Raw genomic sequence first — 27,883 nt, forward strand, 5'->3', positions numbered from 1 at the left:
AGATGCCTTGTTGTCCAGTTTCTTCTTGAAGCAATTTTTACGGTAAAGCTGTAAGCGCTGGGAGTGTGAGAAAGAGAGTGGAATTCATTATGGAAATGTGCAGTGGGCCGTAGCTGTGCCATGCTGCCACTGCTGTCTGCACGGCAGCAAGCTTCAGTCAAATTGGAGAATATCATCTTGCTTTGTGTGGCTGATTTTTTTCTTACATTCAGTGGTTTGCATTTGGCTTGTTACCTTCATTTAGAAGCAGTGCCAAAAAAAGAAGACTTAGCAGGGAGTAGAATGGACTGTTGAGTAGTTGAAGTCCTGGATTAGTGGTAGAAACCATGCAAATCTTCCCTCTGCCCCCCTTTGCAGGAGCCAGACACTTGCTGCAGGTTCCTTGAATGTAACAGCCACGTGTCAAGGTCCTCTAGGACAAAGCCTTCTTCCTGTGCTCTTGCGGGGGTACAGTGCTGGTCAGAGCACTGTGTCAGGGCTTGCTCTTGGTTGCTACATGCAGCTCTGTGTTGCAGCTCTGCTGTCTGCCTTGTTTTGTTGATGCCACCTAGCTCTCCTTAGCGAGGGCCTGTAAAGACAGATGTGTATTAGCCTGACCTGCACTATGATGCTGTCTGATTTGGCAGTGATTCACCTGCAGTGTATTTAAGTTGTGCAGCAAGTGTTATCATTAGGTGGCACAAACTTATTTCTTGTCATGTTTGAGTGAAATTAAATCCCCAGTGGTAAAAAGATGCTGTTAACACAGTGTCCCTGCAGCCTTCTTTATTGTTGAGACACAGGCTGAATTTTCCTAATGTATGCAATCCCTGAACATGGTCCCCAGTCAATGGCCTGTAGGCAGCAAATTGCATGTGGGCATCTTCAGAGTGATCTGTGGTTCTGCCAGGCCCAGGTGAAGAAGGATGGCAACCTAAGTAGTGCTTTTATCTGCTTGGTGTTGTTTCTCTGAGTCAGGCAAGGTCTTAAGATTATTCTTTGGCTACATGCGCAGGGCTTCATGTCTGGAGGGGAAAGAGAGAAGGAAGAAGGATGTTTAGGTCCTAATGAATCCTTCTTGAAGCTCTTGTTTATTATCAGTCTCCAGAGTGGGAATGCATGACAGAAACCCTCTGCTTTCTCTTTTTCCGGGATAGTATTTCTGCTTTGTGAATTAAAGGATATGGCTTCAACCAGAAAATAGCAACAGAAACACAGCTGAGAGGATGAGTGATGCTTCCTTTTAAGAAAGGTTAAGGGTACAGTACAGCAGTGTTATTCAACCTGAGGTCTGTGAGGGAAGAGTCTGCAGATACATACCTTCCTCTAAGTGCAGACAATCAATCCACAAAGGGAAAAAAATGCAATAAATTAGTACTCCAGGCTTAATTTAATGTGTATATGGTTGCAAATGACACAAATGCAGGAGCATGATACAAGACAGTTCCTCTTTTTTTTTTTTTTCTCCAGAAAAGCATGGGGATCCTTGGATTAAAAATTGTTGAGAACATTTTGCTTGTAAGTTATAGCTAATTGTTGTCCATCTCTTGCCTGAATCACAGCCCACACTAGCACATTTCTGAACACTGGGCTTGAAACAGAGAACTAGGGGAGCTGTCACTGTGACTTGCTTGACTTGGCCCAATGAACAGCTTAGATTTTCCTAACATGGCTATTCTGGAGTTTCCATGACTTTGTATGGTTGAGCTATGTTTTTCTTTCCTTGACTTCTTTCTATGCAAGTTTTTCTCATGTGAAAAATTTTGGATTAGATGAGATTTACAAGGAGGAGTTGACATTACATTTCAAGGTTTGATTCTGCTATTGCATTGGTTTTACTGACATCATATCCCCTGGGGTCAAACCTCTGGGCTGAAAGCCAGTATTTAAAAAGATTTTTTTGCAGGGTGGAGGAATATTTTGAAATTTCACCCCCTATGATTTCACCCTCTTTGTCTTGTGCTGCTTGTTAATTATTTCAGATTCCACCTCTACAGCATGGAAGAAAAGGCTGTTTTATTGTGACACTTTGTGTTTAACCGTTTGCTTAGAAGGCATTGATGATAATACATGCAGCTTGATCTCCTCCTGACTCATTTCTGAATTGCTGGTACATCCCTGTGTGCTGTTAAGCCATCTTTGAACCTCACTGTGTCACAGCAGTATACATGAGGAGTAAATCTACTGAAGTCAGTCAAGTAGTACCAGCATGAAACTGGAGTGACCAGAAAATCATGTCTTCTTTCTTCTGGATTATGTATAGCAGGGAGAAACAAAAGCCTCAAGTGAGCAGAGAGAATTTTTAAAGCAGCTTTTTGATTTTCCTACCAAAGAGGCTGGCCAAGTATACTAAAAATAATTTCAGAGACCACAAGCTGATTTGAAGTGGATCCCTGGAGTTGCATAAACAGACGGTGCATTATTCATGAGCTAGCTGAGTGTTTGCCCTCCTCCACTGGACTGGGACATGAAGAAATGTGCTTGCTTGCTTCACCTGGTTGATTGGCCCTCTGGGAAGGGTCCAGTCTTTGCAGAGTGGAGAGCAGAGAAGGCTGATTTGCGCTGTGATGCAGGAGCAGTTATGGGAAGCCCATATGAATTCACTTATGACTTGTTAATGCTGTGTTTGCCAGGCAGTAGTCAATGAGGACCAAAAGTTTGAGGTTCACAAAAGCAGTGCAAAAGGGAGAGAGTGCCTGGGCACAAGTGTACCTGTGCACTAACCCTGTGGACTTGAAGACATCTCATCTTTGTGCCTCCTTTATCTCAGGAAAACAAAAATAACAGTAATTTTTGTTACAAGCTGTTGATCCTCCTTCAGTGTATTTTTGAATCATAACCTTGTAGAAAGCATACCTCACCCAGCAGGAATTCAGCAAATCCAATAACAGGCTTATGACGCTGGATCTGGTGTGAGATGTTTCAGCTCAGCTGGCTGTAACCTGGCCTGGGAGCAGCAGCCTGTCCTCGTTTGTACCAACAGCTATGATGTTCATGTGAGATGTATTTGTGGAAGAACTAGATGTTGTGTGTGGTTTCTTCTTGTCATGAGATGCAAGCATCTTGTCACAAAGGAGTTAAGCAGACACAGAAACATGGACTTAGAGCAGTTGAGGTGGCCACAAAAAAGATACTTGGTGGCCATTGCCATTTCCCTCATGCTTTGTTTTTCATTCCTTTGAGCTCCACTTCTGACTACTTCCTTAGTAGCTGTCCTTTCTGATTTTAATCCAGCAACAATGCTAAAATGACATTTTCTTCCTTTCCCATTCTCCACTGCTTACTTTACCATCTAAGCACTGAGGCTACAACAGTTGTAATGTTAATGTACCATGAGTGAAACCTACTAAAAACATTCATCAGACAGCAGATTAATACTGTCTCTTGAATGTTTTCTACCAAGTTTTATTTAGTGTTACATGTGTAGTGGTGGATGTTTAGCTGGCACAGATGTGTGCTAATGTTCTTAGTCCCAGGACTGCCCTTTCTTGTAATAGTCATAGTTTGTTACAAAGAAATAAAGAGTATTCAGAGACCTGGCATAATCATGGCATACTGGAAGAACTGGTCATATTACATCTTTGCAATAAGCTGTTGTGGATTCATTCTGAAAACAACTATTCAGGTTTGGGTTTATCTCTTACAGGCAAACTCTCCTATTGTGTCATGTTCATAGCCACCTGAGATGAAGCTGTTGAAATCACCTAGACAATCTCCTGCACAGAGCAGAGTGTTCCCTATAGCATATTTTTGTGATATATCTAATATTTTCCCTGCTGAGGATTCCACTGTCTTCCTCAGAAGGCTGTAGTTTAGACTGGGGTCTCTGCTGGAAGAGGTACCTTTGCAGTCAGGCTATATTGTCCTTTCTTAATTCAATCACATTATTTCCATGCAACTCCAACTTTTAATACCTTAATGAGTTCCCTTCAATCCTTTATGTCCCATTCTTTGGATTCACATCTACCCCAGACTTCTGCATTAGTGTGTCATGCCTATTTTTCAGTGTGATTGCTGAGATTTATCTCAGTTTACTAATGACCCACATTATCTTTTGAACTGCATTCAGATACTATTAAAATGGGTTGGAGGGTTTGACCATCAGGATAGAAAAGCTTGGAGTTTGATAATTCTGCAGGTCAGTTTCCAATTTAAGTCATAGCCAAATGGTGTAGTAAAACCAGAAAAGCTGCTTTCATGATGTGGTCACAGTCCATCTTCTGGTGTGTGGTCAGAGAGGACCCATCAGAGGATCTAAACTGTTTAAAGCCTGAAGAGAAATAGTGAACCTGTCAGCGGTCACTATTGTAGAACTGGGTGGATCAGAGAAGCAGGACAAGAAAATCGTAGTGTGTTTTCTCAGACCTTTTGGAATGACTGTGTTATAAAGGGTTGTGTTTTCACTCCATACTGCTACAAGCAGTTGTAGGATGTGACGTGCTTTCATGCTGCACTGTATGAAGGCAATCTGCACATTGATGCTGGGTCTGGCATGCATGTTGATCACAGCCATGTCAGATAAGTAGACAGTAGCTGTGATTTTTTTTTTTTTTTTTTTTTTTTTTTTTTTTTAGTCTATGCATTGCAAGCCTGCCAGTACCTCTTGCCATTCAAGTGGGTGATGTTCTAGCAGTATTTGAGAGCTGGCGGAAAAGGGTGATGATCAGATGCAGCCAGTTAAAAACTAGCATATGCTTTATGGGAACATTTGTTCTGTATCCTGAGCTGAAATTTCACAGCATCAAGGCAGAACAGCCTCATGGGGAGGATTGTGGCCTTTTGGAAAGCTTACCTGCTCTCTCAGTGCATCCAATATTTAAGTAAGCTCTGCATTAAGAAACTCAAGGATTGCTATGTCAGGAAACCCAGGGGGTAGACATGGCCTTTTGAACATAGAGGTCTTGTTAGTGAATATGTTGAGGGTATTACAGAAATACAGCCAGAAAGGATGGGATTATCTCCATAATTGTATGGCAGTGTTAGACCCTGGGGATGTATAGGTGTACTCCCCAGGTGGTATCAACACATTGTAAAATGTATGTAAGTTTGTAGCTGAGGTTCTACCCCATGGGGGAAGAGGCTCTCTCAGAAGAGCCTCTCTTGGATGCTCTGCAGAGCTTTGTGGGACAGTCTCTTCTGTCTCTGTAAGGTGCTATGGGAAACTAATCTCATAACTTCAGTTAGGTTACATTCTGCATCAATGACCTCAGCTGGCAACTGCCTTCCTCTCAGAAGGGTGACTGAGGGCGCAGTGAGCACAGAAACTCAACCCCCCTGTACTTTCAGGTGTTGGCCTCTTCAGGATTGGTTGTGCTGATGTGAGTGCTATGGAAAAAATTGTAGCTGCCGTTCTGTTTAGGAGCAGGATATGAGTCTCTGGGGATGTCAGTCTCATGCTTCTACTGGCCTTAAACTCATAGAACAGTAAAATGCAATTGTTGTATTATGGGACTCAAATGTAATACATGAAGAATGTGTGGCGCATTAAACCCATCTGGTTCATACAGAAACTCATGTATAATTCAGTCTTTGTAAATATGTCAGCTTAATGCCTCTCTGGCACCTATCAGCATGTGTCTGTCTCCCTTGGGTTAGTCAGACCTGACAGCTTCTGAAACTGGACCCTGAATTGTATGAATAATGGTGCTAAACTCTGAATATTACTGAATAACAGCTAGTTTTTAATTCAGAAAACAAATAATTCTTACAATCAAAGCCATTTTTTTTGAAGTTCTTCATTGTCTCCTTAGTACAATTTTAAATCTTCATCCTTGTTATGATGGAGAAACAGTTTACTTTTTTTAGTAGGACAGGATTACATCTATGTATGTACCTCAGCACCAAGCTTTGTTTATCCTTCCCTGCAACATGTTACATACCATGTCTTGGTATTTGTGAAATTGTTAGCTATTTGATAGTGCTTTCAGACATTTATTTGTAGGTTTTTTTAAATATGTATGATATTTTTATTTCAGACTGTACCTTACATGCAGGCTTCTGAATAGGAATCACTTGCTAATACATGGCAGTGCACAAGGCACAGAAATGTGTCATGCCACAAGGTTCTTGTTGATTGGTGTGGTGTATATCTACTTTTAATTAACTTAATCACTTGAATTCTTTCAACAAATTGAAGTGTACTTACGTAAAACTTTCTAGAGTTCATGACCTGGTGTGTGTGGTGCTTACAAGTACTCATTTCGTTGAGAGCATTGGTCTTTTAAGTAATCCACAGAAAGCATCAGCTTGGTCTGGTCACTACTACTTGGAGGAGAAAAATTAATTCCCAAATGTACCATAGGCACTATGAAAACAATGTTAAATAACAACACATTTTACTCTGGCTCAGTCAGAGACACTGAAAACAGTGCTGTTGGGCAGTAAATTGCTAAAACACACTGGTCTGTGGGATGCTAATGTAGCCTGAGCTGCAGCCAAAGTCCATAGAAGTCTAAAGAAATTGTCCAGTGAATTTAGCCTGCTTTGGACTGGGTCCTTGGATGAGATTTTTCAGTAGCAGTCAGCAGTGCTCAGCTCCACTGACCCTAACTTCAGTGGAAGCAGAGAACCCAGTGTTGAGTTTTCCTGGCATGCTGGATTTAACACTGTATTTGGGTGATATAAAAGCACTGAGGGGAGAAAAAATAACCTGCATTTTCGAGTCAGATGCAGTATATAATCTCTTAAGAGCTGGTTTTACAAGTGACTTAAACTCAGCTATAAAGCTGATCAATGTGAATTATTTTCCTCCATGCAGATGTGCCAAACCAGGGACAGTGAAAGGTGAGTCTGCACTGCTGAGCACAGCTTTCTGACTGGAGCTGGAGCCCTCTTGGGGAAACTTAATGGTTGTCTGAGAAGGGAGCGAGAGCAAAAGACCTTCACATGTGGAAGCCTTCGGAGGGCACATCTCTTTAAACTACTTTTCCTGAGCTCTGGTTTCTTCTGCTGCATTCAGACTGCCATTTATCACTTTTCAACAGCCAGTAGAAGTTGTGTGGCAGCCTTCATACCCTGTAGTTCTTGATCCTCTCTTGAATTCCTATAATTCTTCTCATTGGGAAACAAAACAAAACCTGTCTATAGTAAAAACAAGACCAAGTCTTCCTGCAAATACAACAGCACAAAAGCTGGCTGCTCTTTTCTACTGAGGCTATCTGAACCAAGCAGCCTTTCCCTTATCACCTCCAAAGCCCTTGATTTAAGGAAGGGGAGTGATTATTCAATCTTTAAAGATAATGGCTATTTACTTTTGGAAACAATGGACTTGATGAACCACGAAAAATGACCTAATTTTCAGAAGTGCATTTGCCTTGGAGCAAACTTTGAGATGGAATTGTGTACATATCTTCATGAGGTGGTAAAAAGTGACCTTTTGTTCTGAGAGAAATCACCATTGATTTTTTTTATGAAGTGGCCCCAAGGATGGAAATGTCAGGCTAGAAAACAATGCTACCATTTAAAGTAATAAGCACATAATAAAAAAAAGATTTAAAACCCTATAATTACAAATTCTCAGGCTTACCTGAGACAGCTTGCTAGGTTATGTTTTCCTGTGATGACTATGTATATGCTAAATATATATCTTTGTCTGCAGTATTCTGCCATGTATTCATCTATATGTGGAAAAAAACCTCCTCCTGTTTCATAGACTCGTAGGATGGTTTGGGTTGGAGGGACCCTTAAAGATCACTTAGTCCAACACTCCTGCCATGGAGTGGGACACCTTCCACCAGATCAGGTTGCTCAGAACCCTGACCAACCTGGTCTTGAACACTGCCAGGGAGGGGGCATCCGCAGCTAGATGTTAAAATGTGCTAGGACCTGTGTAGGCAAGGATAATAGACTATTACTGTGCTAATTAGTGTGTTCTCAAAAAACAGAGAATACCGCTGGGCTTGCTGCATAAACTGGGTTGAGTTTATAAACTGGAGTTGATGTGATAGCAGAATTATTCCCATTCCTGTCTCTGGTAGTCCTTCCAACCTGTGTGCTTGAAAGATGTGTAGTATCTGTAGCCTGGACTGAAATAGTGTGTATTATTCTGTTTTGAGAAGTTTTGGAGTGTTTACATGGATTTATTTTTCAGGGTATAGTCTGAGATTCACTCCTGATTTTAAAACTGGAAGCAAGTGCCGCTGAAAACTCAGATGAAGCAAGTGTTTGGCCTGTCAGAAGAGGTCCTGACAGACTGCTTATCACAGGTGCACATGTGCATGGCAGAGACTTTGGGTGACAGGATCCTATTGTTGTTCATGATGGCTGCTGTGCAGTAATAACGAACAGTTGCATGTGAACCTAGTGAACTATGCAATGGCAAACAGAAAAGTCACAGAGTAAAATTAGAACTGGAAAAAAGCAATTAGTTTTGAGCCTGGGTAGATGACTTGTCAAAAGCCTTATGTGAAAGCATCACAAAAATAGATGTAATCAGAGTAATCCAGGTTTTACGTGCATTTGATAAAATTGGGGGGGGGCTATACCTTTGACTTTGGCAATGTAGGTTTGCGAGTTTAGGCCTGCTGCGTTTTGTGAAAACCCAGACTTGCCTTTTGATGCCCATGTATGCTTTCTCCCCTTGGAGATCTCTAGATATTTCTGGTCAGAGACAGACAGACATGCTGTCGTTGCCTTCCATTGGGCTGCTACTGGAACACACAGACCCTAGCATGGACACAATGTGAAATTTGTGCTCGAGGTTTGAAGCCGAAGTCTCTGTCTGTGCCAGTACTGAGCTCTGCAGGGGAGGTTGTGATTGGATGTTTTGCTTTTGGACTCTGCTTGTTAGCAGTTTTTCTATAAAATAATGATTTTACTGATGTTTATCTGTGTGAAACTGAGGTTAGAATGTGAGGATATGAATCTCATTTACACTGCTGTGCTTCCTCCTACTGTAAAAATGCTTTAAAATGCTCATGTAGTAAGTATATAAACACTTTAGACTTAGGAGAATGGAGTGAAGGGACCTCTGTGTAGCTGAGTCAGGCTCATAATACTTACTATCTCTGAAGGGGGCTGTTCTATTGGCATCTGATAATATGTTCCAATTTATAGGGAATCTGTTATTCAGTTAACATTGTAAGCTTAACTGTGTCAGCTGTGTAAGCTTTTGTTATAGGGATAGGGTCGTCATCCAGTGCTTGTAGCCTGAATGAGTGAAACCTTCCCACTTCTTCTGCTGTCTTTGCCCTCCAAGAGACATGTGAGAGACTTTGGTAGAGCTTAGATGGTTTGGGGTTTTTTTAGTTTAATTTTAGATCATTTAAGCACTTACTGCACTTTTGCTATTGCTTAGTGTGGTGGGTTGACCCTGGCTGGATGACAGGTGCCTACTAAAGCTGCTCTATCACTTTCACTCTTCACCTGGACAGGGGAGAGAAAATATAGTGAAAGGCTTGTGGGTTGAGATAAATACAGGAAGAGATCACTCAGCGATTATAGTCATGGGCAAAATAGACTCAGCTTGGGAAATTAATTTATTACCAATCAAATGAGAAGGGTAATGAGAAATAAAATCAACTCTTAAAACACTTTCCTCCCTTCTTCCCAGGCTTAACTGTATTCCTGTTTTCTCTACCTCTTCCTCCTGCAGTGTAGTTGTGGTCAGTTTATCACATAGTCTCTGCTGCTCCTTCCTCCTCAGGGGAAGACTCTTGACACTCATCCTCTGCTCCAGTGTGGGGTCCCTCCCACAGGAAAGAGTCTTCCATGAAATTCTCCAATGTGAGTCCTTCCCGTGGGCCACAGTTCTTCACGAACTGCTCCATCGTGGGTCCCTTCCACAAGGCACAATCCTTCAGAAACAGACTGCTCCAGTGTGGGTGCCCCACGGGGTCACAAGTCCTGCCAGAAAACCTGCTCCAGCGTGGGCTCCTCTCTCCACGGGGCCCACAGGTGCTGCCAGGAGCCTGCTCCAGTGTGGGGTTCCCACGGGGTCACAGCCTCCTTCAGGCATCCACCTGCTCTGGCGTGGGGTCCCCCACGGGCTGCAAGTGGATCTCTGCTCCCCCATGGACCTCCATGGGGTGCAGGGGCACAGCCTGCCCCGCCATGGGCTGCACCACGGGCTGCAGGGGAATCTGCTCTGGTGCCTGGAGCACCTCCTCCTCCTCCTTCACAGACCTTGGGGTCTGCAGAGTTGTTTCACATATTCTCACTCCTCTCTTCTCTGGCTGAAGTTGTACAGTAACTTTTTCCCCTTCTTAAATATGTTACTCCAGAGGTGCTACCACTTGCTGATGGGCTCAGCCTTGGCCTGCAGCAGGTCTGTTTTGGAGCCAGCTGACACTGGCTCTGTCAGACTTAGGGGAAGTTTCTAACAGCTTCCCACAGAAGTCACCCCTGTAGCACCCTCCACTACCAAAACCTGGCTACATAAACCCAATATGCTTGGTTCAAGTGGAATACATGATTCAGCTTGTCTTCCTGCAGTGTATGAACTTCTGCCACACCCATGGTATTTCCACTGTGCTAATAAACCTCATCAAATAGATGCTTATTCTTTCCTGGTTAAACAAAAGAATTAGATGATTAATAAAATATGGCAATTTCATTTCACACATAGGTTCCTTTGATTCATACTGAATCAAAGGAGTGATTCTAATGGTTGACATAAAAGTATTTGACAAAAGCAGTAACTTTGTAATCTCTCTGTAGAAAATAGAAATGTGTATGTGTATACAGAAAAAGAGAGCATCACCCTTTAAGAATTGCATGCACTTTTTGAGTACATTTTAAACTTTTACTGCAAATACTTTGTTTTATTGACAATATGCAGTTATGGTATGGTAGCTGAAGGTCTGTAGAAAGGCACCAGTGTCATCTATCTGACTAGCTGATGAAGTTGGGGGGGGGAGGAACACCAACCAATGTTTTCAAGCACCCAAGCCTTTTTTAAAGTGTTATAGGAGCCTTAGTGCACGAGACAGATATGCTGAAACTCCAGTAGACTTTCTGTTCTTTAGTTTTATTTTGCATTCTGAGCAGTGAACCATGCTAAAACTCTCTCTCTACTTCACTGGTGTATTCTGGAAAATTGTAACTGAGAGCTTATGTTGTTTTGAGCAGACACTGCAGTAAAATTCCCTTCTGACCCTTTTTGCCATTCGAGCTTTTGCCAGTGCTGCTAAATCACCTAAAAGGCTGGATTAAACGTATTTTGCACAGTCAGAGCTGGTTAATCTGTGCTTGGTTTATATGTCTGGACAAGCAAAAAGTTCTCATTGATGATTGGTTATGCTTCTGATGTGTGCTGTTGCCCTGTTTTAGGACCTTCTTGTACTGTAGATTTGACCACATTTGAATGTGGCTCTATCCTTTCAACACACAGAAGATGAAGATTTTCTCTATACTTCAGTCAGGAGAAATGACACTCACATCTCAAGCATTCTAGGCCATAGCAGCAGAGGGCTCAGGCTGTTAAGTACATAAGTTAGGAATACAAGAACAGGAATGAAAATGGAGTGAGAGTCACAGTTTTTTGCCCTGGCAGCTCAAAACTGCCTCTGAATACAAAGAATTCTAGTTGGTGCCCTGCATGCCCTAACCTAGCCAGGCTAGTGCTCAGGGACAGTGAAGCTGGAATAGGACAGACAGCACACCCTGTGCAAAGTCACCAGGCATCCTTTGGTGTGTGGCTGTGCATGCTGCTGTGGTTTCATAGCTATTGCTTCTAGAGTAAAACCCACTGAGGTGTGTCAGCATGTGCAGCAGTCATAGTCTGCTTGCAGTGTAGACATGGCCTCAGAGATCAAGTAGTAAGGTGCTGTCTCCATGTGTGTGAGTGAAACATCAAGGATGACTCCTGAATGTGTTACAACTGCTCACATTAAAAATGGGGACAAAACTTATAATAAGGTGATAAAAGGTGGGAATCCCCATGCAGAGTTGCTTTATTATTATTCAGGGTGGTGATTCTGTATGATATTTTGAGTTTGACTCAGTGGGCTAAACTCAGGCTTGACTTCTGCTAACAAATAGTACAGGTGCAGCTGTACAGTTACAAAGATGGTTTATACCACTGTAGTTTCTTCTTGTAAGAAGAGCAGAATAAACTATGCTAAAATAGAGCACGATACAGATACAAATGTTTTCCCAACAGACCGACAGGGGAATCTGGGAGTGCTTGGGAAAGGTTTTAAGAATGACTCTGGAGTTTAGACTATAAATGTTTCCCACTTCTGTGGGTGGATACTAATAAACTAAATTAGGATACTTGTATTCTAAAATATTTATCTTATTTTAAAATTTCAGATTTACATTCAAATAGCAAAAGTAGTGGTGTATTTTGTTCCCTTGCTTCTATCTCTTGGTGCACAGACTACTTGTATCTAGAACAAGCAAAGATGCATATGGTCATATATTAGATCTTCACTGTTACTATACATTACATGGTACATATATATAACACATGTTATGTTACATGTTACCATACCATAGGCCACATCTGGCATGTGGGCAGGACACCACTGTGCTGGTCACTGTATCAGCACAGAGCAGAAAGCTGAATCTGTTTGAGCTTTTCATCTTGATAGAAATCAAGATATAACAGATAAGTGGTACATGGAGGAGTGCAAAGAAGACAAGGGCATAATATTTTTTACTATCTGCAAGCTAGATGTCAGTTCTAATATAGCTGGCACTGAAGAGCTGACACAGGAAAAAAATGGAGGAGATGAGCAGTAGTGGTAGGAAAGGTAGAATGAAGTAAAGCATGAAAATATTTGTTGGAAAGTCTGATAGTTGGGTGATAGCAGGCGGCTTCACAAGACGATTAGAAGCAGGAATTGATACATCAGTAGTGAGTGAGGAATGATAGATAGGGTTGAGGGTAAGTGATGGAAAGCCTTGAAACCAAAGATAAGCTTATGCTGAAAGCCTTGAAACCAAAGATAAGTTTGATGCAAGAATGTGTGGAGAGAGCTGGTGAAGATGGCGGTGAGTGAGGTGATAGTGACAGGCTTGGACTGTGATCTTTGCCAAAACCTTCTGTGTGGGAGAGAACAAGCTTTTCTTTATTAGGACTGGAGGAAGCTGTTGGAGTCACTGATATGTTCAGTGCTGGATGCCTGAGAAAGCAAGAACTGCAGAGATGCCATGTAAAATGTGCAGGACATCCTGTCTACCACTCCATGTTAACGCAGGCTAAAGTAAGTTGTGAATTTAAAGTATATTTTGTTTTACTGACTGCTCTGCTTGCAGGTAGCTCTGTTTGGGAACAACAGACCCAATTTTCTATTTAGTTTAATCCTTTTCAACTGAAATTGAAGTGCCGTGCTTCTGGTCTTTAAGAAAAGTGTTCTGCAGAGTTGAGGAATTTGGGAGAAGCTGTTAGGATAAGCTCTGTCTCAGCAAGACCTTCAGCATAATTCAGATGTGTAGACCTAAAAGGAGTGCATATCCAAGATGACAGCTAGTGATACGGGACTGAGGTGTGTTGTCCCCAGGATGAAAAAAGCAAGAGGAAGTAAAATTCGATAGGAAGCAGAACATTCCCTTTTACCATGTTGTGCTTGAACTTGAAGGTTAGATGTTGTGGATGTGCTGTCCAAAAGACAGGCCAAGCAGTTACTGAGGGCTGAAAGTGAGAAGTCTGGAAATAGTTGTATATCTGTGTGTCATCAGTTCATGTACAGTTGAAACTGCTGATAAAATTAGCCAGGGATAATATGCAGAGGGTGAAGAAAAGCCTATTGGAGTACTGTATGTAACAGGATCACAGAATGTGGGAGAGAGTGTTAAGGAGGGCATGAGTAAAGCAGGAGAAGGCAGGTTTTGGAAAGGGTCATAAAAATTATGGCTTTTATATGTTTTGAGAGACAACCTGAACAATTGTATTAACACTGTTGTAGTATTGTAAGGTCACATTAGTGATGCTGGATGCTATATCATTAACACTGTTACAATGTTTGTGTAGTAAGGAATATAAGCAATCAATGGTTATATTGGCATATAATTGCATCTAATCTTGGCAAACAATTGAATTAACATTGTGTGTTAAGGTAACGAGACAAGAACCTTATACGATGATTATGTGCTCAGTGCCAGCACTGCTGCTTAGTTATGGAAAGGTGCAATTTTTTTTTATTTTTTATTTTTTTTAATTCTGTGAAAGATTTCAACAGTAACAAAAATGAGTTTGATGTTGTAAATATTTTCTGGCCTCCTAAACTAAACATTTTGGGGAGGCGATCTAGCAACCAAACCGTGGCGAATGGGGCACTTTTGGTTCTGATTATGTTGCAGATGTCTTGCAACTAGATGAAGTTTTTGATTGCCAAGGACAAGAAAAGGCGGTTAGGAGCAAGAAAAGCTATTTGCTGAAGACTGAAACATATGTATTTTTTCCACAGTGTAAAACCTTGACCATTTTTACTGATATCAGACTTTTGCTGAAGAAATGCAATTTTAGTGTAAAAGCCACATTTCATACTAAAGTAAATAAGCAGATGCTTTGAAAAATTATTTTCAATCAGCCTACACCCAGTTAAAAGTACAAGCTTGGCTCTATTTCTCTTTCAAGGTAAGCAGTACAGTGTGGGTGGTGTCTGTGATACTGTATCGTCATATGGGACACTGAACAGGGTGCACCAGCAAGACTTAACCTGGATTTTTCTTGGAGGCTGGGGACTGAGAGGGACACAGAAGAGCACAGGTGGCCCAGCAAAGAATTAGGGGGCTGGTGTGGGAGCTGTTGTGTGACAGCAGAAATATGAGACCATTCTGATCTGTGATGGGGAACCTTTGAAGTTCATGGTGTCCATGGAGAACCCAGGGCCATGTGGCTCAGCTGTATGTGATCACTGAGGTTTCCTCACTGATACAGCAACATGAGGATTTTTTGGTGGGTAGTTCCTATTTCCCATTAGTCCTGAAGTTTAAACAATTTTTGGAGGGTTCTGTGCTGTTTTTACCCTAGTTCTTTTTAACTTGTTGGAAGCAAATCTACCTCCTGCTGGAATGACTGAAGGGGGGAAAAAACAACAAAAAACCAAATCACTTGCAATTAATTAATTGCTATGATCCCCTCTTTCTGAGCCTCTCTTCTGTGTTCTGCTATCTTGTATTTAGGCATCCCACCTGCTCCTATGATCAGTGAGAATTTCTGCCCTTAAGAACTGAGCAACTGTGGTGGTTTGACCTTGGCTAAATGCCAGGTACCCACCAAGTTGCTCTATCACCCCCCTTCCCCCTTTTTTCTCAACAGGGCAAAAAGTGGAAAGAAAATAAGAGGAATAAAAACAACCCTGGTGGGTAAAACAAAAGCAGTTTTAATGTAAGCAAAGCAAAGGTCTGCATGTGGAAGCAAAAAGAAAACAGATTTATTCTCTGCTTCCCATGAAGAGGTGATGTCGGGCCTTCTCAGGAAGCAGGGCTCTGGTATCCCTAGTGGTTGCCTCGGAGGACCAAGAGTGACACCCCCCCACACCCCCCCCTTTCCTCCTTTCTCACAGCTTTGTACTCAAGCAGACATCATGTGGTATGGAATATCCCTTTGGTCAGTTTGGGTCAGCTGTCCTGGTTCTGTTCCCTCCCAAGATCTTGCCTGTCTCATCCCACTGGGGGAGAAAATGTCGGCAAGAGCCTTGGTGCTGTGTAAGCACTGCTCAGCGGTAGCCACAACACCAGGGTGCTATCAACACCCTGCCAGCTCCCAACATAAAACACAGCACCGTGAGGGCTGCTATAGGGGAAAACCAATTCCGGCTCAGCCAGACACAGTAGAGCAATGTAGCACCATTTCATTACACTGTGATTTCATTAAATATTAAACTTTCCAAGAAGTGAATAATCTGTTAGTGAAATATAAACTATAAGCACGGCTTGAATCACTGGTCTGCCTGACTTTTTCAGTCAGGCAGGTGTAAAGCTGCTGCCATTTTGATGGGATTGCAGTTTGTGCTCTGCTTGATCCCGGTGCTGGTACACGGACCAGTAGAGTATATAGTATAATCCAATTGTTAAAGATGGATATATGGACAAGTTCCAGAAACAAGGCTGGAGCAGAAGCAGAGGATCATATTTAGAGATCCACATAGCATATCAAATTTATTAGATGATGATGTAAACGAGGAACCTCTCATCTTAGATGATCCTGTATTTGCTGCCAGATTTTTGCCTTGGATTTGCAAGAGTGATCAAGATCCATTAGGTGTATTAGTACCAAATTAAGAATGCTAATGCCAGGTTACCTTACTGCTGTTTCTAATGGGCTTGGCATAATTCAGTGCAATCACTGGCACTTTTAAGTGTGACATTTTGATTCTTATTTTTCTTCCTCTTTCTAATGATCTTTGCCATGTTCTTCCTCAGCCTGCTACATCATACAGACTGGTCATAGTCATAGGGCTTCTGACTATTTTCTCTGAGTACAGAGTTGTGTTCTAGTTTATTTTTTGAAAAGAGAAAGGGAAGTGGTTGAATGCCGTTCTCTACTAGGCACGTGTTCTTGTCTGAGCAAAAAGGTTTGTGGTCTTTTCAGGAAGCATTCAGACCGAGTTCTCAAGATTTGCTCCTGGGAGCTTGTTCAGCAGCTGAATCTCCTCTGCCTTTGTAAGCCTTACAGAAAGTACTTCTAAACAACTGATTATTACTGAAGTACTTGACTGGTCAAAAAGCAGGAGCGATTGGCTTTGGGAAAGCAGTTATTGACCCGTAAAAGCAGAATAATTGCAACAAGCAGTAATTAGTGAAATCAGATTTCACTCTGCACTAACTGCCCTTGCATATTTATTATACTGAAGTTGTTGTCTAGTTCCCATGTAATTCTGTCACTGGTCTACCATTAATAATGCAGTTTTAAATCCATTGGTAACAAACTGGTCAAGTAATTAAATTTCAGCATCTGTTGCTCAGCCTTGCTTTGCAGTGCCATGGTAACTTGTTGTTAGTCAAGCTTTTGCAAAACTTGGGTAGTGATTCCCACAGACTACGGTGGTGCCCCACTACGTTATGTCCCAAGATTCTCTGAGTCATGTTAAGATTCAGGAAACAACCATATAAATAGAGCTCTCCAAATAGTACCTTTACATCATCATCATGTGTTTCCAGCTGGGGGATAAATACTTCCTCATTCCAGTAGTGATATCACTTTCCCAGACCCTCTCTAAAACTAAATATAGTCACAGAAAGTGTGTCTGCGTATAAACTAAAGTGGTTGAGTCATTTAAGATCTTGGAGAATCGGAGAGGATATGCTGTATCATGCATCACTGACAATAACACAGGGTGGCTTCATTGTAATTAGTAAAAAAGCGAGATGCGGTTTTGACGCCAAAGTGTAAGTTTGGAGGTCAGTAGTTCTGTGTGGACTGGCCTTGCACTGATGCTTCTGTCTGTGTGTCTGTTGATCCTTAGACTTGGAAAGTGCTGCCCATCCCTGGGACATCTAGGTACCTTCCACCTGGAGCAAGTAGCAGAGTCCCCAGTCAGCTTTGTGGCATTTCTGGTAGCTTGTAAAAGTGTACACTGGCAGTAGCATTTCCAGTTGAAGGGAATAGTAAGGAAGAAGGATCCTTTGCACCTGATTTCGATGATTGCTGAACATGTGCACTCATTTTATCATTTAGAACTCCTGAAGCAATGTGCTGTAGGCTTCCATGGTAGGTTCTCAAATTCAGGATCATCCAGAATTAGTGGCCACTCTTGAAAGTCTTGACTTCTAATCTTACGGTTTCCTAGTCATTTAAAAAAAAGGTGTCAGGTAGGAGAAAGTGGTGTTATAGATAAAATAAAATATGGTTAAGTGTTTGGCCCCTGTACAGAAGTCAGTAGCATTCATTAAATCAAAAGAACTAATGAAGGGCAGTGTCAATGAGCAATTCTCCTAATGCCTAACCCTTCCATGGTTATAATTGCTCATTCCCCTACCATCATTCTTCTATTGTTACTGACCATGGTGGAGTTTTGCTAGTTGCTCTTATAATGCAGTTCAATCTCAGAAGGCAAACAATAACCACTTGTACAGATGCATCACTTCAGACTGAAGGGATGGTTCCCTTCCAGTCTTTGGATGTAGAAATGCAGAAAGAAAAAGATTGTTCAGGCCTGTAATTTGCCAGATGGCCAGGGGAGCTGATAATCTGTAGAGGTCAGAGCTCTGCAATGCTGACAGCACTAACACCAAAACCTGCGGAGGAATGCCTTGCTCCACATTGGATTTTTAATTGAGGAAGGCTGTGAAGACAGTTTTTTTTTTTTACTTGTAAAAGGAGCAGAGGGTAAAAAAGAACTTCCAATTCGGGCACAAAATCATCAGACTGAACTAATCAGCATACTTGTTTGCCTGTTGATACCCAGAATGCTTTTCTACTCTGCTGCCTTTTCACAGAAATACCAGTGTTTGAGCCATTAGGAAAAAAAAGGCATGCTGGGTGAGCAGAGAGCATGTTTCCTGGTCATATGCTTTCCAGACAGGAATACCAAGATCTCTCTTTATAGCTGGCTTTCACACATTTCTAAATGGTACTTAACTATGAGGTTTTTGGCTGGTGTTTTGAGAGAATAAATCTTCCCGTTAAAAAAACCCCAAAGAAGTCTGAAGCTTCAAGAAGAAAACTTGGGGGGGGAAATCTGTCAATCCACCTGTAAGCCTCAAAGGAAGCAACTTTTCTTTCCAGCATGCCTTGCAGTCCCCTCAGGTGGTGGATCCTGAATGAAGGCAGAGGCCTTAGTTGAGTTGTGCCTGGGAGGAGTGGTGCTGGGAGTCCAGTCAATTAGCAGTCTTTGGGATAGCGAGCTGGGCAGAGTGGGATGTATCACCAAAAGCACATCTTCTAATCAGAAGAACTGGAGAAAACCACTGCTAAGATTTTTCTCTATACCAGGGGTTTGTATTCTTCTAATTATATGGTCAGATATGCTGAATACACAGAAATGGAAGGCTGCTTCTGAAGTTTTGCACCTTAGCTTGCAGATGTAAGGACAGATATTTGCGGGAAAAACAACTGGCAGGTGATGCTTAAGTCTTTCCAGCAAGAACAGAATATGCATCCTGCAGTTATAATTCATGCTGTGGTTATTCGCATTCTGTATGAATCTGTCTCATAATTCATTTGGATCTGGCAAATACATATTTGGAAAACATATGTTTTGATTTATGAGGGCATTTCTGATCTTTGATTATTTTTTTTTCACAGATGGTGGGAGCTCTTTCGCCAATTTCTGAAACGCTGGCTTTTCAGGGCTGAAAGGTGCTGCTTGTCAAGCAGCACAAAGAAGTGCTGCCCATGCTAGCTGGGCCAAGGCAGGGAGTTGTATGCTTGCTGTCATTATACGAAAGTTCATGGGTAGGTAAATGGTAATTTTCCAAACCAGAGTTTGGTAGAGTAAAGCTAATTTATACTTCCTCTGGAACAAAAAGACTGTGAAGTTGTTACTGGGCGTAGTGATTTGTTCTCTCTCAGATCCAGCAGGAGACAAATTGTGAGAAAGCAAACACAGCAGTGTCTTTGCCTGCAGTTCCTGCTGCTTGCTTGCAGAAGCCTTACCGGTATTTGTGTTACCTAGGTGTTGAAGTGAAAATGTCCTCTTCAGCCTTCAGGTTACTGTCTCTCTGTAACCAGTCTTTGCGCTGCCTGAAAATTGCGTGAGAGGCATCAGCTTAACACTTCAGGTGCAGAGACTGGAAAAGCTCATTAATTGCCAAGAAATACTCTGCTATAGTAACTAGATAGGGAAATTAACATTAGCATAAATTCAGCATTGATGTGTTCAGCTTTCACAGGGGAGAAATTTTTATTGTTTCCTTGCTGGTGCCCTGCCGTTTGACCCAGGTAACCTAGGTCAAAAGGCTGCTTTATGCTGATGTCTGATCTGTATCCAGAAGGGATTCAGGGAGGTTGGTGTTTGTTTCTTTTATCTTGTTAAGCTATACCAGGCTGCACTTACATCTTTTGCATTTTAGTGTGTGGCATTCCCCCTGGTAGTTACCTTCTCTAAGACATCACTCATAAAAGGAGACAGCATCTGGTGTGAGCCCAGGGGACACTAATATTTAAGACTGTTAGCCCTGTTTGTTTTGGTGTGTGCTTGTTCTTTGGAAGCTTTTGTAGGATGCAGGAACTAGCGGGATGTAAAAGCGTATGATGAGGTCAGCCCTGGATTACAGTATCTCTTGTAAAGCGGTTGAGCCTTGAGTGGCATTCATTCTCTTGCCTCCCTTGGCTGTAAGGAGCAGGGAAATTTGCCACAGACCAGTCCACATCCAGGCCAGGGATCTAAATAAGTTTATTTGTTTTCCTGTAGCATCCATAGGCTCCTTTCAAGGCTGAAACAACTGTATTTGAAGTGTGTAAATATATATATATATATTCCTTTCTCTGAGAGTTTATGATGGTATTGGGTGCAAAGGCCAGGAGGAAACTAAGTTAAACAAAATCAGTTAAATTTTAGCACAGAAACACATATCCTGATGCTGGAAGAAAGAAATAGCAGACTTTCCAGCTATTCTTGTGACATAGTTTTTATCATTGGAGCAATTTTGGGACAACGCATTTGGAAGAGTCTGCAAAGCAAAGCAGAACCAAATTACTTATCACCTCATATCTATGCAGATAGTATGTGCTAAATCATCAGGAGATAGCATCTGTCTGTATTTCCAACGAGAGCAGCCTCGACATGAGCCTGCACGTTTCCAGCAAGAGACTTGTGTGAGCAAGCCGCAGAACAAAACAGCTAGAGACCCCTTCTCCGTGCAGCTTTTGGGGAAGATCTTTTGTTTAAACAAAAGGAACTGAGCCAGTAGTGCCTGGAACGATGCGGGCTTCCTACTGAGTTGTAAATCACTTTTGATTCTGTCTGGAAGATATATTCTGGGAACAGAAATGAGTGACTTGAGGAGCTGTGAAATAAGAGTGGTTCGTGACAACCTTTACATGGTGTGAGAGGGTGATGGCTCTCTTTAGACCCTGACAGTGCTCTGAAGGGAAGGAGAAGGGTCTCATTCCGTTACTGAAGGGGCATGATTTCCTTGGAATTGATTGAAGCTGGAAAAAACAAGTTAAAAGTCTTGCCCCTGGCTAGTGTTTTCAGGTTACCAACTATCATGCTTGCACATGGGAGACCAATGTGAACTCAGTGTACCCTGTAAACATGGAGCAAGAAAGTAGTTTCTTCCTCAGATGGCTCACAATCTTATTTGTCACATTTCTGTGTTAAGATGTCTTTCTTGCCAGTGTTGCTGTGTGAAAACCCTGCACAAGCTTTTGAGAGACAGGCTGATAATGCATGCAGTGGCCTCAGATACAGAAACAGCAAGTGAGAGAAACAAAAAGAGAGAGGAAAAAAAAAATTTTTTTTTTTTTTTTTTGCCTTTCTCCCCAAGTACAGCACAGGTTTCAGCTATCAAAGATGATGACAGCAGTGGGTCACCACTTCTTCAGGCAGAAGTGGTAACTTTCCATATGATGGAATTTCTAAAAGCCTGGCCTTTCACAACAATCCAGCCCGGGTTCCTCTGGTGAAATAAGCTGCCAGTCAGGGCAGGATTTTGTAGGCACACACAAGCACGTGCGGTGCTGGTTTCCTGAACAGGGTGTGCTGGTGCTGCCTGACTGGTGGGTGAATCTGTGCTAGCCCTAATGTCGTCAGTGCAGGTAGTAACATCAGTATAGACAGAGTAGTGTGGGCTTCATTGGGCCCAGGGTAGCAGGTAGCAGATACAGGCCTGGGTGATTAAGTAGGCATGTACCCTTGTTACTACCTGTGAAGCCTGCTATGACTTCTTCAGCTGGGGAGTTCAAAGTCTATGTGGACGTGGCTACGTGAAATCCAGTTATGTTTTTGCGTGTTATGTAGACACACCAAGAGGATGGTGCCACTACAGAAGGGTGCAGGTGTGGTAGTAGGAGAGAGAGGCTGCAGCAGTACTAATGGGAGAGGCAATGGAAAGTCCCTTTGCTGTTCTGCCTCCCTTACTAGGTAGGATAAAACTAACTTAAGAGCAACTGTGTTTGCTGCAAAGAGGCCTCCTGTGGATATATTTTTGGAAACCCTGATGTTTCTCTGCCTAAGGCAAAGTAAAAAAGCTTTTGTAAGCATGCACCCTGTCCCCTCTCTTCACTTTACTCTCTTGTAATAGTTGGCTAATTTTCTTACTGACAATACAAAGCTATAGTAGGCCTTGGCTCCTTAGTGTAAATCAGGAGTAATCCCAAGGAAGTTATTGGTATTTCCTTTGTGTCCAAGAAGTTTAGGTAGCCTAAGGGGCTAACTGCAAAAGGTGTTACTTTTAAGTGTTAATTAAGGTGTTAATAAAAGTATTTTAACTTGCTAATGGCAAAGTGGCCTCATTTTTGTTGTCTTTACCAGTGTGACACCACGGAAGGTACAGTGGTTTGACCAAGGAAACAGTAAATGAAAGAGACTTGACTTTGGCTTGAGTACACAAGAGGTTGAGTGCCAAACTACTTGAAACATTATAAAAAAATCATACTGGCTTTGCAGTGGATTTGAGTGGGTTGAGGGGTGTTTGAGCTATATAGCAAGTTACAAACTATCTTACTGTGTTCTGGTGTCGGAAATGTTCCCATGTAACAGTGCAAGGCTTCTGGCTCCATTTTAAATAACCTTTTCTATTCCCCAGAATGATTAGGTGGTGGGTTTTTTTTCATTCATTCTTACTGTAACACATGAAAACAAGTACAAGCCACTAATCTATGGAGGTTTAAAGTGCCCCAAACTAGGATGTATCGGTTGTCAGGTTTTGTAGGTTGTGTTCTTTTTGCTGGTGAAGTCCATCTTGTTCTTTGAGGCTCAGGATCTTACTGGATTTGACAGCAAAGTTAATCATCATGAGTAATCATCTTCACATGAATGTTCATATGACCAAATGACATGTGGAGCTGAAGCTGTAAGGTCTATTTAGTGAATAGACAGAAAACAAGAAGTAAGACTCAAAAGTGATTTTTTTTCCTCCAATATTTAAGCTGAAGTTTGCCTGACTTAGTCTTTTGCACTCAGTTGGACTCCTGATGACCTATTTCTGTGCCCCTAACAGTGTGCCAAAAGGTTGGATTGTAGGTGAAAGATAGCGAAACTAGGAGTGAGAAGAGACAGGCTAAATTATTCCTGCCACTGATGTCAATCATCACTAGATGGCCACTAAAGCAGGTCCTTTGTAGGATGGAAAATGTTAGGTTCATACAGTGCATGTACAACAGCTTTGCATACCAGATAATTATATTACGATAGAAAAACAATGGCAGGGGAACTACTCCTCCGTGTCCTCTGGCGTCTGTTGAAGTCCCTTCTCAGTGTCCTTCTGCTCTTACTGTTCAGAGCATGTGAGCTCTAGGCCTGGCAGGCATGTTTGTAATTAATGTTTCCAACGTCATCCTGATGCTGCTTGCTGCACCACAGCGAACATGTGTTCTCATGAAACCGGGCTGTCATGTGGACCGCTCAAGGGTAGCACTGAACTTTCATCAGGCTATTGCATTATAAGCCAGTCTGTGCAGAATAATAAAAGCAAACCTTGGTGGAGAAGCAGGTGAGCTGGAATTCTTAGGGTGAAAGCAGTTTTGAAGAGGGAAGGGCATCAGCCTGTCAGGGGAATCTATGAAGGGAGTTTACCAGGATTCTTAATGCTGTGAAATAACTACAAATACATCTTTGTATAAAAGAGTGCTCATCTGCTGGGGAGTTAATTCACCTAGGACAGGGTAAAGTGAGAAAATGGTTATAGCCTTCCTTTTCAGTAGACTTCATGAATATTGGCTGCTGCCTTTTTTTGGATGCCCAATACTGGAGGAGACTTTTAAGCACCCACAGCTGCGATGTAATGGACATTGTGGAAATCAATCCCAGATTAAGTGCCCCAAACCAGCAGTCACCTAGCAGTCAGGCATAAAAAGATAAGTGCCCAACTGGGTCACACCAACGTTCATATCTGGCCCTGGATTCTTCTCTGGCAGTGCCCAAAGGATGTGCTGATAAGGGCAAGCACAGGACCCTGCCCCTGTCTGCAGTCTGCACCCTTGCACTCTCCTGCTTCCACCACTCTTGTACTGGGGCTGTTAGGAGGAGCATCCTTCCCTGCTCCCTGTACTGTTTGTTTATGGACCCATTGTCCTTGGATTTGTCTAATCCCTTTTTGAACCTGCTGATACTGTCTGCCTGTGGCAGATGTTACAGGTCATCGCTGTGGCAACAAATTCTAGAAATTCACTACTGTCTCAGTAGAAATGTACCTTTTAAATTGATTTTAAATTATTTCCTGCTAGTTTCAGTGAATGCTTTCCACATCTAATAATACTGAACTTAGTGAAAAACAGTTCTGTGAGTACCTTATCCACAGCCTTCATAATTCTGTCAATCTTGATCATATCCCTATCAGACTTTCCTTTTTAGGCTGAAGACTCAGATTTTTCAGTCTCTCTTGGTAAAGCAGCTCCTCTGTCCCCTTCATCATTGCAGTTGCCTCTCCATATAGCTCATCTGAGTCCACTTTGTCCTTCTTTAAATGCAGAAGCCGGAAATGCCCCCAGTGCTCAGGAGGCCTGTAGGCTTCATGGAGATTGAATTTAAAGATGGAACCAAAGCCCTGAAGAATTCACTGTCTACAAGAACCACCACAGCTGCCAGTTCAAACATTCACTGGGCACTGAGTTGGAAATATGTTTGTAAAACACTAAAATAATATCAGTTTGTAATATAGTTGATATTTCATACTGTAAATATGACTGACACATTACAGAAAAACAGAGATAGGGTGGGTCAAAATCACATAGCACTACCTCATGCTTTGTGAACAAAATGGGTTTAACACATGGTCCCAACCCTGCAAGCATTTCCAGCTGTAGTGTTGCCAAGAACAGTTACATGAATTTGCAGGGGCTATTCATGGTAGTAAGCAGCACTGTTGCCTCTCTGAACCCACAGTGCTTAGGTGTATACATACATATGTGCATGTATAGGTCTCTTATTTGCTGATGTAAATGTCAGTGCCTTAAAAAAAGCAGAGTGAAGGTTGGCTAGCTGCATGGATAGGCTGCGGGAATTTCCCCTTTGTGTACAAAATTGATAGCTAAACTCAGATAATGTTTTATATAGTTTAAGATTAGGAATGGAGCTGAAAGTCTCTAAACTTGGCCATATGGGTAAGGGTTTTTAAATCTGGTGATCTGTTTTGTAGTGAGAATTATTACTGCCAAGCGTTGTGCTATTGTTCCCTGCAGATGGAAGGTTAACCCTGAAGGGGTGACTTTGTGTAGTAGGGACTATCACTGTTTTGGCATTGCCCACTGCAATGGTGAAGGAATATTCCATGTTCTTGCTCTGTGATCAGCTTCTTGTGAATTTTAACCCCTGTGTCCTCTGACCATTGTTTGCATACTTTGAACCTGGTTAGTTGTATCCTGGTTTTGGTAGATGTTTTCTTGAAAGCCTTAGAGACCACTATTCTTTCCAAAGATCAGCTGTGAAGTTTTACCCTATTAACTAACCTATGTTCCAGGGATATCCACGAGTGTATCAAGTTTGATTTACTAATTGGCAAGGAGAAAACTGAAAGAAGCATTAAGTGTGAAAGGCATCGCATTGCTTCTCAGCATTCTCAATCCTTTGCGTACAGGGAGAAGTGACAGTATACATCAATTTGAATTTCAAAATTTTCTATCTAGGCGAATTAATTTACAGTTAATGTTTTGTCCAGTAAACTTTGTCTTATGAATCTGATTTCCAGTGTTTTAAAAAGAGCAGCACATTTTCTAGGATAAATATGGTCTATTTTGGCACCTCTTTCATTCATTTTTCTGCCTTTTCCCACTTCATTATGAATGATAATCCATCCAAAAAGCTGCAGTGGCTTTTGGTGCAGCTGCACTCCATGTATAAGCAGTTTGGCTGCCTTCCCAAAATGGCATGTTTCAACCATGACTGTCATAAAAGCTGCTTCCAAGGATTCTAACCATACTGATAGACTTGTGTTTGGACCAACCTCATTATATTTTTTAAGTCGGGTCATACTCAAGAATATTCCTGGCCCCTGGCTATATGGTACAGTAACACTCTGAAATTTCATCTCTTGGGACATCAGCTGTCATTTTTGAGTCATTGAGAAATGAGCTTGATGATATCTACCCAGTCCTTGGTGAAACATTTGCTCATAGGACCATCTGCCCCTTTAATAGAGTTGTCAGTTCAGCATTGCTTCAATTTCTGCAGCAGCTGCCCACTGATAATAAGTCAGATGTGGTGATGTCGCAGAGGAGAACAGCAGAGCCTGACTGCAGTGCTGTCATTGCCTTCAGCTTGCTCTGCCAGTACACCGTCTCCCCAGTTAATGAAATCCCCATTGCGCGCTCTGCTTGATCCACCCTTCAGATTTCTTCTTGAACTGTCTCCAGCCAGAGAGGCAAGTCATGCCGTAGCTCAGACCAGATGCCTTTTTCATGGCCTCCACTTAGTGAGCATCTTTTCGTGCATGCTAAAATGTGTTTTTAGCTTGGCTTGGCTAACTCAGATTAAAACGTTGGCCAAGAGATGGGAATTTACTGTTTCACATGGATTAGCATTTCCAAGTTCTCTTTTTAGGCTTGAGTTTGAATTGATAATCTCTGTTTATTATTAGACTTGCCAGACATCTGCCTTTCAGTTGTCCAAGTGAGCACCCTACAGAACCACTGCAAATCCAAGCTCTCTGGTTTGTAGCACTCCAACACTATTGAACCCTGCAGCGACTCCCACAGGGCATTGAGGGTCTGGCAATAATGCCATGTGCTTTGGGACCTAGGCATCTTGTAGGCTGTTCAGACCAAGTGAAAAACCTGTCTTTTTATAAACAGCCCCATTGTGAGTGACTTTCAGCAGTGCTTCTCTTCTAGGTGTTCTCTGTGACCAGGCACAACCTTGCTAAATGAGGTATTGTGAAATAATGCAGTGTAGAAAGGGTCTTTCCAATAGTTTGTTCATTAGTCTGAGATTTGGGAAGTGCAAATTAACTTTTCTGTCCTGCTACTTATTTTCTGCCTCCTTTATAGTGGAAACCAGTTTCAACTAGCTTTAGACAGTCTCTGTTTATGTGTCTGGTCTAAAAGACCTGTATTGAGTCTTGGCTGGTTACAAAGGCTCCTTGTAGATGGTGGAAAGATGGGCTACATCCTAAAATGTGTGCCTAAATTAGATAAGGTAAATAGCCATTTGGCAGTGTGTCTTTCTGTCTGCTGAGTCCAGAGAAATCACAGATTATTAGTTTAGACTTGATGCTTAACTTTGTGATGGCTGAAAGGAGCAGAAACGAATCCAGGGCTTGTAGTCTCTTTATGCCTCTCTTCACGGGTTGTAAAAATCATTAATGATTATCTGCTGTTTCATAGGATGTTGTAGTTGGTAATTATGAAAGTGCCCAAAGATTTTTTAAGTGACTAAGTTACGCAAAAGGAAACCTGCCCCTGTGTAGACAGAGGTGACCCAAATGAAGTGACAGTGGCTTTTGAGTGGGAAATCAAAAGAGAGGGCCTTTATCCTCTTCCCAAACACCTAGCTTTATAAAATTTATAAAGCCAGAAAGCATAAGCAGCTTTTGTGGCAATCTTGGTTCCATTTTCTTCTCCCCTACAGTTGAAGTCCTTCATAAATATACGTATTTCTGTATGTGCACTGTCTGATCACAAATCATCTGCCTCCACCTAAGTTTTGGGAGTGAATGAATTCCCCTTTTTCTTAGTTCTTTCCCTTCTTTGATTTGAGTGCTGTCTTTGAGGACTGAGAGGATAAATTACAACAGAGATGATCTTTCAATTCTCTTATGCGTGATTTAGGTGCTGATGGATTCTAGCTGCCACTTTCTTTGATTTATCTTGTTTGTTTGTTTGTTCCTCACTACGGACACATGGAAGGCTCTGAGGAGTTCTGTGCATGTTGTTGGGTTGCTTTGCCCAGGACTTTTGGCTGCTTTTTTGGCCTTT

General features: G+C 42.0%; 1 protein-coding gene across 2 annotated transcripts in view; it reads left to right on the forward strand.

Moving 5' to 3' along the window:
- GFOD1 (glucose-fructose oxidoreductase domain containing 1) overlaps positions 1 to 27,883 on the forward strand; it is a 64,691-nt gene that overhangs the window by 5,002 nt on the left and 31,806 nt on the right. Inside the window, exon 1 of one of the 2 annotated variants that reach the window (XM_026842659.1) lies at positions 19,242 to 19,264. The exons of the other annotated variant lie outside the window; for it this stretch is intronic. Coding sequence (XP_026698460.1) covers positions 19,261 to 19,264 — 4 coding nt within the window. The 5' untranslated portion in view covers positions 19,242 to 19,260. Of the gene's footprint in view, positions 1 to 19,241; positions 19,265 to 27,883 lie in introns of those variants that run through there. 2 annotated transcript variants of the gene reach the window in all.

Source organism: Athene cunicularia, assembly GCF_003259725.1.
Source record: "Athene cunicularia isolate RWA chromosome 2 unlocalized genomic scaffold, athCun1 chr2_part1, whole genome shotgun sequence".
NCBI classification, from domain to species: Eukaryota; Metazoa; Chordata; class Aves; order Strigiformes; family Strigidae; genus Athene; species Athene cunicularia.